The sequence below is a fragment of the Anoplopoma fimbria genome, chromosome 20 (assembly GCF_027596085.1).
Source record: "Anoplopoma fimbria isolate UVic2021 breed Golden Eagle Sablefish chromosome 20, Afim_UVic_2022, whole genome shotgun sequence".
Classification (NCBI taxonomy): Eukaryota; Metazoa; Chordata; class Actinopteri; order Perciformes; family Anoplopomatidae; genus Anoplopoma; species Anoplopoma fimbria.
The window spans coordinates 548,089-559,459 of NC_072468.1; the positions used below are offsets into that span (position 1 = coordinate 548,089).

The 11,371-nt window shown below is 41.0% G+C and overlaps 1 protein-coding gene across 1 annotated transcript; it reads right to left on the reverse strand.

Annotated features, from left to right (window-relative positions):
• Nucleotides 1-364: 364 nt before the first annotated feature.
• On the reverse strand, nucleotides 365-9,552 carry nradd (neurotrophin receptor associated death domain). The gene is made up of 6 exons (XM_054622018.1): nucleotides 9,160-9,552; nucleotides 4,923-5,055; nucleotides 4,407-4,760; nucleotides 3,090-3,297; nucleotides 2,819-2,961; nucleotides 365-2,105 (listed from the first exon to the last, which is right to left on the reverse strand). Exons 1-6 carry the CDS (start codon nucleotides 9,196-9,198, stop codon nucleotides 1,792-1,794), a joined length of 1,191 nt encoding a protein of 396 aa, XP_054477993.1. The 5' UTR covers nucleotides 9,199-9,552; the 3' UTR covers nucleotides 365-1,791.
• Between the last annotated feature and the right edge of the window lie 1,819 nt (nucleotides 9,553-11,371).

Sequence of the window (11,371 nt, forward strand, 5' to 3'; positions counted from 1 at the left end):
TATAGTCTTAAACCACTCAACCATTTATAGCAAGTTATTTTAAATCTATATATTAATTGGGGTTTGAGCTGCTACCTTAACAATAGAGCTATCCTTCTTTAGCCAACGATAACTATTGGCTAGCTGTCTAGTTTAGCCATCCATTACTTAAAGCTATTTTACCATTTAGTCTATCCATTGCGTTTACCTAATGTGAACTATTTCAACTGTTTGTCTGTTACTTTTGGCTAACCTTCATTTTAACCCTTTATTTATTTTCTAGCTAGCGTTACTCCACAATCACACCACACACCACAAGTACCCATCTACAACATAAAGAAGTATAATCTCAGGTCCTTTTGTTACAAGAAAATAGCACTGACTTATCAAAGTTATTTATTATATGAATAAAACTCATACAAAAACACATTGAGGCATACGATAAGGAAATATATACACAAAACCATACATGGCTGTCATTAAAAAAATATCAGACCCATCTGAGGCCATCACATAGTGTAATTAGCACACAGCAGATGTCCAGGTTCTCATAGACTTTAATTAAGTTGCATTCTTCAAAAGGTGATGAAATAAATACAGAAGCAAAATAACTTGGGACACGAGCATTGATGTTAACAGTGTCTTTCGATTTGTGTGTGTGCGTGTGTCTAATATGAAAAATGAAGGTGGCAAAAATGGAGCTGTGTAATATGAACGTAAGGATAATAGACTGTCTATTCCCTTCATTCAGTCTTCATAGCCATGACTTATCAAAATAATATTTTAGATATTTACAATCAAGGATGATTATTAAGAAGAGCTAAGAATGGTGTTTCTATATTTTACAGAATGCTTAATTTTTGTGTCTTCTAATGAGATTTGAAACATCAACGATTCAGATTATATCCTCATTGTAAATAACTACCAAGGCTAAATAGTGACTGCAAAAGAAAAAGGAGAAACAGTACAAAGCAAAAAAAAAAAAAAAAATCTAATGAGAAGTTCCCATGTACACATTAGATAGTATTTTTAGCAATTGCAAGCATCGTCGGGAAGATTGATAACATGGCCATTTTAACCCTTAATTTGGTATCTTGGGTTATCTTCTCTTTCTTTTAAGCATTCCCATTTCATGTCACAAAATGACAGAAAGAAGTGTTGTTGGACCGTCACATTCTGGCAAAAATCAATTGCAATACCAAAGAGTTTGCTGAAGTTGTAATTCATAGAACAAGGCAATTTACGTGGAAAACGTGATGATCTAATAAGCCATATTTGTTTACAATAGCACAGAGGAAGGCTGGTAAATGCGGGGGATAAATCTGATTTCTGTCCAAATAACATGTAAACAGTGTTTTTGTATAATAATCACAATTCTGCAACACATGTATACACATTATTCTGTTTCTCGTCACAAACCGAATACTGACTGTTATTGCAGTTCTAATCCAATATGACCATGTTTCTGTAAAGTCTCTTTACCAGAATTGAAAACGTGTTTTCAGAGTTTTCATTGCCACTGGTAAAATGGAGATTTGCTCAGTACCGACAACAGAAACATTCCAGGAGATTCTTTCATGCAGTTGGATCCATGTAAAATCAAATGGTGACATAAACTGGGGCAAAGGAAGGTGATACAAGAATATGTTTTGTTCTTTAGTAAAAACTATAAGTGTCCAACAAAGCAATTATGAACCATTAGTGACCATTATCCTCCAACAGTGACAGAGGTGTCGATATCAGATTGCCTTCCTTGTCACTCCGATGAAAGATCTTCAGTCTGTTATTGTCACACGTGTGTTTGAGGAGCATTCAGACCAAAGAAACACCCTGCGTGGGGCAGTTAAGAGCTGTTACCACATCGGGCCTCTCAATGCGTGCCAGTGCCGAACACAGCAGTCCCAGAGTGGAACCTTCTTTCTGGGCCCAGTTAGAAAGGAGTGTGTGAGCAGGAGCCTCTCCACGGCCAAACAGGTCCAGCTGTTCAGGCTCATAGCCCAGCGCTGCACCCAGCTGCCTCCACCCACGGCCCGCTCCCTCCTGCAGGAGGCGCTCCACCTCTTCCTGTCTGTGGGGGGGTAGGTTGATGTACAAACGGTTGTCCTGCTTGCTGTCCCTCTTAGTACCTGTGGAAACATGAAACAAATGTTTTTGCTTGTACTATTTAAACCATAGAATCTGTTTTTCAATAATACTGAATAATAGTATTCTTATAATTAATGGATATGATACTCCAAATTACATGGCAAATAAAAAACATAGGCCTAACGATACTTTAAAAATTATAATTTCAACATTGCTAAGGTTTGAATAGAAACCTTCTGTGTGATTTTCTGTGCTGGGAACATTGGTAACTTAAAAGTGTTGTTTTCTTGTAAAGTTTCTGTAAATAAACAAAGTTATGTTTCATTCTAAAACCCTTAGGGCGTATCCTTGATGCCTAACAAAGTACTTCCACATAAATAATTTCCAATTTTTAATATAATAAACACTTTTGAAGCATCCATGTTCACTAACATGCAGACCTCCTCTTCTATGCATTTTGTTGGCACATTGGCATGTTTCTAGATATATTACTGCCACCAACCATCTTTGCTGAGATAGTCTGAAGCCAGGCAAGCACTCACATAGGCCTTTTTTGTGGGTTTGCATAAGATACAAGAAACAAATGGGTGACCCACTCACAAAAATACTCCACAGGTTACCTTTAAAAGAAAGTGGAGGACAATAGTGTTCTGTCTGGAACTGAGTTTTCCTTTTTCTAAAAGGCTACAAATCCTTTCTCTTAAAAAGTACCAGTCATATGAAGTTTTATAGACAAGGCCTGTGTCTGCCTCACCTTTGCTGGGCTGGTTGTCCTGTAGGCTGTGAGAGTCCAGAAATACACCACTGTCACTTTGGAGCTTTTCTCCCTCTGGAGATGCCCCCAACTCAGCTGCACGGGCCTTAGAAAGAGCCCTCTTCTGTTTACATGACCTCCAGCTGAGAAGAGCGGAAAAAACAATGTCAATTAAGCTACACAGAGTGAGCTACTTTTCATAGCAGGGCCAATCTTATCATCTTTATTACATCAATTTAAGGATCAGGACCCATAGCTAGTGAAAACTCACCATTTATAAGCCACATAAAGAAGCAGACCCAGTACCACGGCAGCCAGAACAGACACGTAGGCCAGAATGTTGTTGCTCCCTCCCTCATCCTGCGGAGTCAACTTGGGAGTTCCAGGGGCAGGACTGGTCTCCCCCTCCTCCACACCTGGCCAGCGAGGAGCATCAGAACCACCAAGAGGAGGACGAGACAGAATGTGCAGCTTCTTATCTATTGAGAAAAGGAAAGGGAGAGACAGTGTCATTGCATCTGCACATCAGAAACACATTTGGGCTGCATAAGTTGGGGCCTGAAATAATTTCACAGAAGCCTGTATGCCTGATGTAATGATAGCCTCTGTCATCCCGGTCCCCTGGGGTTTTGAAACCTTTCATTGTCCCCATTTCCAGCCTAGTTCTCCCTCCTGTGGTCTGACTATTTTGGGATCAAACACTACACGGTACTGTGCTGACCTCTCTGGGGTCAAAGGGTCATGACATAAGGACCCAGAGTGTGTACAGACGACCTGGCTCCTGGCGAGCGAGTGTAGCCATTTGGGAGGAGGCGGACTAGTTGTCAGGGTCAGCAGCCTCCCTTGGCCTTCAGGTTCTTGGGGGCAGTTAACCTAAAGACCTGTCAAGCTCATACCAATTGGATTACAGCACTTAAGTGGGCTCTTTTTTCACTGCTCATGTTTCTCAGCTCAGAGTGTTCAGTTGAGGAGTGGATGCAGGTGTTGACCACATGTCCTTGTATTCTCACAGACCCTCCCACTCCCTGTCGCTCTCCCTTTGGCTCATTCTTTTATCTTTAACTATGGCTGGTTTCCCTTGCAGTAGATCTTTATGGGATGAGGCTGTCACTACTATTGGAAAATTCTATTAAAAAAACAAAACCAACAATGCATTAATCCATCTTTCCCTACTTTCTTTTTTCTTTACTCTGTCTGTGGCATTCCAACGCCAATTTGCTCCTACTGAAGACATACCTTTTTTTAAATAAATAATTTCCTTTCTTTTAAGATTAAGTAATTTACTAAAACAGCAGTTTTCAGCAAACATTACTAAAAAAAGGAGTACATTGTATTTGTTGGAGACAATCTTTAGCTGCGTATTTAGTGCGCTGGTAATAATTCATAGCAGCAGGACAATGACTATATAACTGATTCAAAATGAACTACAGTGGAAACAAAGGAGGTCTATGGCTACACAGAGAATACTTGTTAATTAGTAGGATCAATTTGTTTTCATGGGATTTGTTGACAATAGGACAAATATAATATGTCACCAGACTTGGATTTACTAATCCAATTTATAGTCTCACTATTTATTAGTACCCACCCATGCACAGTGAGTCAGAGTTAGGCAGGCAGTGTCGGATCTCCACTTCACTCTCAGAGCACTGGGTGCAGGTCTGGCAGGGTTTGGTGCTGATACGCTCTTCAGAAAATGTTCCCGGGCCACAGATCTGGCACTGCGTGTCTCCCAGTGGACCACACTCCCGGATAACACCCTCACCACGAGTGCATTTGGAGCAAGGCGCACACAGGCCGTGGTTGCTCAAAAAGAAGAAGCCGTTGTCACATTCACATTGAGTGTCTTGAGTGGCAGAGCAAGAGGCCACCATGGGAACACTGGCCGGGCATTTAGCACAGGGAAGGCAAGGACCGAGACCTTCAGATGAGGAAAACTTTCCTGGGAAACAGATAACAAAATCAGAGTCAGTCTTTTGTTTTGAATGATGATACGTGGTGCCACTTAAATCCTCCAGCCTCTTGAACAGATGACAAAGATAATGATAAGGCAGGTAAAACATCTTCCACACTGGTGCAGTAACATTAGATTTGAACTGCTTACCCTGTGGGCATGGTGTGCACTTGGTATCCTCTTTCCCGCACGCTGCTTTCAATCCGAAGCCAGCAGGACATAGACTGCAACACTGCCCCGATTCAGTGAACTGGCCACTGGCACAGGCATCTCCAAGAGTAATCTACAGAAAATAAATGACGGTTAGAAAGAAATACTACCACTGTGTAGCTCAACAAACGTCTCAGGCTTTTTAGAATCAGCAGTCACATGGTTCATATTTAAATTTAGTTAGTTGCCAAACAAAATAAAACAAAAGGTTTTTTTTCTTTGTCCAAGGAGTTTTGTGGCTTAAACCACATGCAGGAAATCAAACACACACATCTCACCCCTGTGCAACTGAATAAGCGGGAATCTGGAAGAACTGAAAATTGCCTTTTTATCTTTCTATCTGCCTCAGTTTTCACCCGTAAAGGGCTCTGAGTCCTTATCTGCAAGTGGGTAATGGAGAGCCCAGCTTGAGTTTTGACATGAGGGATAGATCAGACATTCCTAACGGCCTGTGCAGCAGGGCTGGTGTCTGTCAGGAGTGGCTGGCTTTAATCAGATGGCTTTGGACCAGTGGAAAGAATAAGACATAAAGGGGTGAAGGAAAACACTCAGAAAAAGAGGAAGGAAGAAGTAAAGAGAGCTTCCGCCCTCCCACTCATTCCAAATCATTGCGAGTGACATTGTGTAACTGTGTGTGTGAATACAGTGTATATGTGTGTGTTTATTTCTTGACATCAGAAAGGAGGGGGGGTAATATAAAGGAGACGGTTCCAGCCCCAGGCGAGGGTGTCATTTAACCAAGGCTGCCCAGCATGCGAGTGTCTGTATGGGTGAGAGGGGGTCCTTTGAAGTTGCAGGTGTGTCTATAGGAAGGTCAGTATTTCGCTAACTCACTCTGCACAACGGCATCTAAAACATGCATACATTTAAGGGAGATTGGCCTGCTCTGCCTGAGGGAGAACAAGAGCAAACAGATGTCTAACAACTAACCTCCTGCAAAGAGGAAAAGTAACAGCTAAACAACCCACTGATCTCCTCTTTGTCTCTGAAGTCTGCCAACAAACAGGCAACGTGTGTGAACATGTAGAGCCTCCAACAAAAAGCCCACCAGAAACACACACACACACACACACACACACACACACACACACACACGCACACACACACACACACACACACACACACACACACATCATCATCATCATCATCATCATGCCCCCAGATGGAAAAAAAAACGCTGAAATATTCCATGCTGATACTACAGGAGAAACCACTTTGAAAGGGAGCTTGAGCTCCTCGTTCCAAAAACAACAGCCAGATTTACTGCAGCGCTTAGAGGAGCCTGATGATATCTAAGCAGCAGCCACGGAACCCAGATCAGAGGTATTAGGGTGTCAGGGTGGTGGGATCCAGCAGGCAGGAACTGGCAGGATGTTTGGACTTAGTAGACTGTGACCGGGTCTGGACCGTAATAACTTGTAGCACGAAAGCTCCCTGGTAACTCTGGTTGGTCCTCTCCATGTGACAGATGTCTCTGCTAACACTAGCTAACCTTTTAGAGCTAAATCTATGCTTTGATAAATATTTGGTGACATGTTTGGTGGCTCTGTTTTATTTTTACCTCCTGCTTGGATTTCTGTCATTTCACAGATCATGGAGTGAGTCAGGGCTGGTGTAGCTCTGTACGCCTGCCTTGAGGGCAAGAATTGAAAAAAGGCTTGGCACTTCAGCCACTGGTGCAATGAAATATTTAGTCCCTGCCCCAGTAGAGACGAATGGGAACAGTGATCTACTGAGTAGAGGTATGACTAAGTCATTATCTACTGTACACAGTTTATGAAGGAGTACTTTGGATACCACTCAATATTTGTTGGTATGAGAAAGTATGTCAGTGTGTAATTAATATCTAAAACACTTAATACTGTAATGATTTAACAAAGTGTATGATTTTAAACGAAATCATCATCAGAGAAGATTAGACATATTGACAAATAAATCCGCCTCATAAGAAAAGTTGTGTTATGCTTCCTTACTTTTATGTTTTTTTAAGGTTTTGTAACACCATAGGAATATAATTAAACTTGAAAGAAGTGTTAGTTTTATTTTAGTGCTACATAAATCTACAATTCCCTGCTTTTGCTGTCATAACGAATTTTCAGGCAAAGATTTATTTACCTTAGACTGTTCAGTCTTCAGTAAGGTTGAAGGGAAGGGGCTGCAGTTGCTTTTTCCATTTAGGTAAGAAGCTGCGATCTGAAGGGATTCCCCAGTGAGAACAGACGGACCACCAAGCAGCACGGCTCAGAGCTTTCAATGGGGCTCTCAACTCCACGGCTGCCGGAGTCACTCAGTCAACGCGGATCACACACACACACACACACACACACACACACACACACACACACACACACACACACACACACACACACACACACACACACACACACACACACACACAAACACACACACACACACTTAATTTCAGCCCGAAACATTTTCTGTGCCCTTTTGAAGTGAGACCACTTTTGAGGCGCGTAGGCTGAAGTTTCCACAGTTAATCTAATCTGTGTGAAAATAAACACACAAAAGGATGCTCTCTACCTGTGAAGACAACGACCCCATGAGCCTTCATAATCACGCTGTGACGGCAACAGACAGAGCTCTTTCAGCAGAGACAGCCCGAGCTGAGGGAAAGTTGTCAAAGCTGCACTGATTACTGTCATTAGTATACAGGGAGCATAAGGGACAAATTAAAGGACATCGGTTTCTTCTTTTTTTCAGGCAGAGAGCTCCCCCAAAACTATGATCCTAAATCAAACAGGACAGCACACAGAGATATGTTAACCTTTAATCTGCTGATTTTCAACACACACCACAGAGTTAAGAGGCGGTTTGAATTCCTAAATGATCCTGAAGTCTGGCCCCCATGGAACTCTGCTTAACTAGTCTATGGAAAATCGAATGACTGTGGTAATAAACTGCCCCCCCCCACACACACACACACACACACACACACACACACACACACACACACACACACACACACACACACACACACACACACACACACACTTACACCACAAACTGGGAGAAAATTGTGATAATTGCTTTGCTCCGGATATCGAAGCTATCCAGCTATACTGAAAGCTAGGCCACATTTTCATGAGGAATTGTTGTAAGCACCAAACATGGCAACATGTACAGTAGAGGAGAGGCAATATGAGCCTAGTAGACACTCGTGAAGACTGTGCTCACATATTGTAGGATACAATCGACATCTGCACTAAATCATCCAGTGAGTAATAAGAGAATACTTTGCCAGCATAAATACTTCTCGGTGGGCTACAGAAACATACCTAAAGTCACTTTGTTTGTTTTGAGAAACAGCATCTTAGATTTAAAAAAGAAACTTTTTTGATATCACACCCTTTTAATGAGAGAGAGATACACATCTCTTTAAGTGCCACATTTTATCGAAGTACTTTGATCTAACAAAAGTGCTTTGACTCTGAGGAGCGTGTCCAGACAGGACTACAAGCCCCGTGGGCTTTTTGAGGTAGATGAGAATCAAATTATTGTCTGCAACTGTGGAGACAGGGGCCTTCTTTTCACACTGATCCTGGCTTAATAATATGCTATCAAACGCCACTGAAACTATAATTTGTTGATAAAATACCTCATTTATCCATGGGTAGGTGCATAATCTCGGCTAATGGTTTGCTTCTGTGTTTTGTTCTCCATGATATTCACAATGGTTTGGCTCATTCTCCCCTATAGAGTCTGCACATACTTCCAGGATGTTTTGTGAAAGCCTTCATCATCCAGATGTGCAGTGTGTAGGCCAACTCCAAGGCAAGCAGCATTAAAGCAACAATAAGCAGCAGTTTGACTTCACTCTGTTTGGTCATTAGAGACTTTAAAAGAAAGACAGGATGAGATTGAATCTTATTTGTCCTCTCACTCTTTCCACTGATATTTGCCAGCTACAGAATGACAACAAACACAAGTCACCAACAGGGGCCTTGTGACACAGCCTTCATGGAACATGCTCTGTGGTGTAAAACACATTTCCTCTGGGAACAATGGTGCAAGACTGGACTCTGTGGTTGAAGCTTACAATAGCTGCTAGTATGATGATGATGATGATGATGATGATGATGATGAGAGTTAGAAACAGGAATCAGGCTGTTGAGTGGAGATGTGTGTGTTAGTAAAGCAGTAATTAACAGATTCTTACTTTTACGAGCAGAAGCGCGCAGATGAGAAACGGTCCCATGTCTGGTGTCCTCAGTCCTCCGAGAGAAGAACAGTTCTGCTTCTCTTTCAGTCTGCAACCTTCAACAACCGCAGAAAAAGTCTCATCGAAACTTCCAACTCTCTAAACCTGAGTCGCGTTGGTTCCGCAGACGGGAAAAGTTTGCTCATAGTCCAGTTTTACGCACCAGAAAAGTTTAATCCGCAGACTCTCCGCTTTGCTTCTCCCAGTTCGTTCCCTGCTGGTTCCCTGCTGGTTCTGCTGGTTCCCTGTAAGTCAGCACAACGTTTCTTCTGTTTCAGTGGGCAGGATGCATGTCTGCAGCTCTCCCGCAGCTCTGCAACAGATCAGGGGAAGGAAAAAGCTCCTGCAAGTTCTCTGACTGGGCCTTCTCTCCTCCCATTCCTCCCATCTCCTCCCATCTCCTCCTCCCATCTCCTCCCATCTCCACAGCCCACAACGAGGCTTCGTGATTGGCTGCATCCCTGCGACGCAGTAATGTAACTTAAGACCTGAGATCAAGTCTGATATTATGTACTGTATGTGTGTGTGTGTGTGTGTGTGTGTGTGTGTGTGTGTGTGTGTGTGTGTGTGTGTGTGTGTGTGTGTGTGTGTGTGTGTGTGTGTGTGTGTGTGTGTGCTACTGAAATAAAATAAAACCATATCAACATATTACCAAGCAGTAAGAAACTATATCCATTCAACACTGAATGGATAAACGGACCATTATGAAATAAAAGCAAATACAAGAATAAATACAGACAAAATATCAGTGGTTGAATGTGAGTACATTTACCTCAGTAGCCTATTGTACATAATTACAAGCTACTAGTCTAGGTACTTTACTTAAATATTACTATTTGATGCCACTTTTGTTTTTTTTATACATTCATTTGTATAGTTACTTTACATACAAACATTATTAGTAGTATATTAAACTATCTAACCGTGTGTGAAATAGTTCAAATACTTCTTAAACATGAATGCATCAGTAACACTAACATTGACTATTTTTAAAAGTAGTGCATATATTTTTGATACTTAAGGTACATGTTGCTCATGATACTTAATGTACCTTAACAAAATGACTAATGATGATAACGCTGGACTTTTACTTGTAACACGATAACAAGTTTTTTTTGTTGTGTCTCGTTTATTAATTTATGTTATATTTAACACGTATTAGTATTGCACTTAAGTAAAAATGTTAGGTACTTATACTTTACTTTACATGTTATGATACTTCTCTACTCCACTACATTTAGGAGACAAATATTTTTCTTTTTACCCTACTTCATTTATATGATAGCTTTGCCGAGTCAGAATATCAACACAAAATATAATTAAAAAATTAATTACGAGATATTTTTATAGATTAAACTACCAAACATTATATAAAGTAGTTCATAATGATGTAAGAACATTATTCTGAAATGGACCATTCTGCATAATCAGGACTTTTAGTTTTGGTACTTAAAGTATATTTGCATGCTAATACTTGTATACTTTTACTCAAGCATCGTTTTGAATACATGGCTTTTATGTGTAACAAAGTTTTTCTACACTGTGATATTCCTCTACTTTATAAAAGGTCTAAGTACTTCTTCCACTACACGTTGATGAGACATGTACGTGTCCTGTTGGAAGATCCAAGAGTTCAGATGTATAAAAAAGCATTTGAATAATTCCATAATTATGTTTGTTCATATTAACAGAATGTGTAAAAAATGTCATATTACGGGTTACACTCTCAACTATATACATTTATCCCAGTGAACCTATATGATGATCCATGTTAACCCCTCATTAAATGGAGCTCTGTGACATGACACCATTTTACAACCCTACAGGGATACTTACAGAGAGCTGTGATCAGTTGTTATCAGAAACAAAAGAGAGCATGAGAATCAAACAAGATGCTCTGAAGAAGAAGCATATGTTTGATCTCAGCTATTCAAAAGATTAGAAAACCAACGCAGGGTAAATTACACACCTTGTAAATTCTAGTGAATGCATCGCGGGGGGGCCGGAGACTTCAGAGGAAAACAAATGGAGAGATCTCTCAGACACAATACTACTTGCACTTCAAAGCCTGCTGAGGGATGAGAGGAGACAGACAGGATGTTCCCGTTCTGATTAAATGCCGAGCCTTATTTTAGGCACATGGAATTCTCTTTTCTCTCGTTCATACACA

Bases quoted from the DNA above. Each gene is read 5' to 3' on its own strand.
- nradd (XM_054622018.1), bottom strand. From the start codon at position 9,198: ATGGGACCGTTTCTCATCTGCGCGCTTCTGCTCGTAAAA. The intron at 4,761-4,922 runs GTAAGCAGTTCA...TCTGTTTCCCAG, and splicing joins GTGCACACCATGCCCACAGG to GAAAGTTTTCCTCATCTGAA. The intron at 2,962-3,089 runs GTGAGTTTTCAC...CGCTCTTCTCAG, and splicing joins CTTTATGTGGCTTATAAATG to CTGGAGGTCATGTAAACAGA.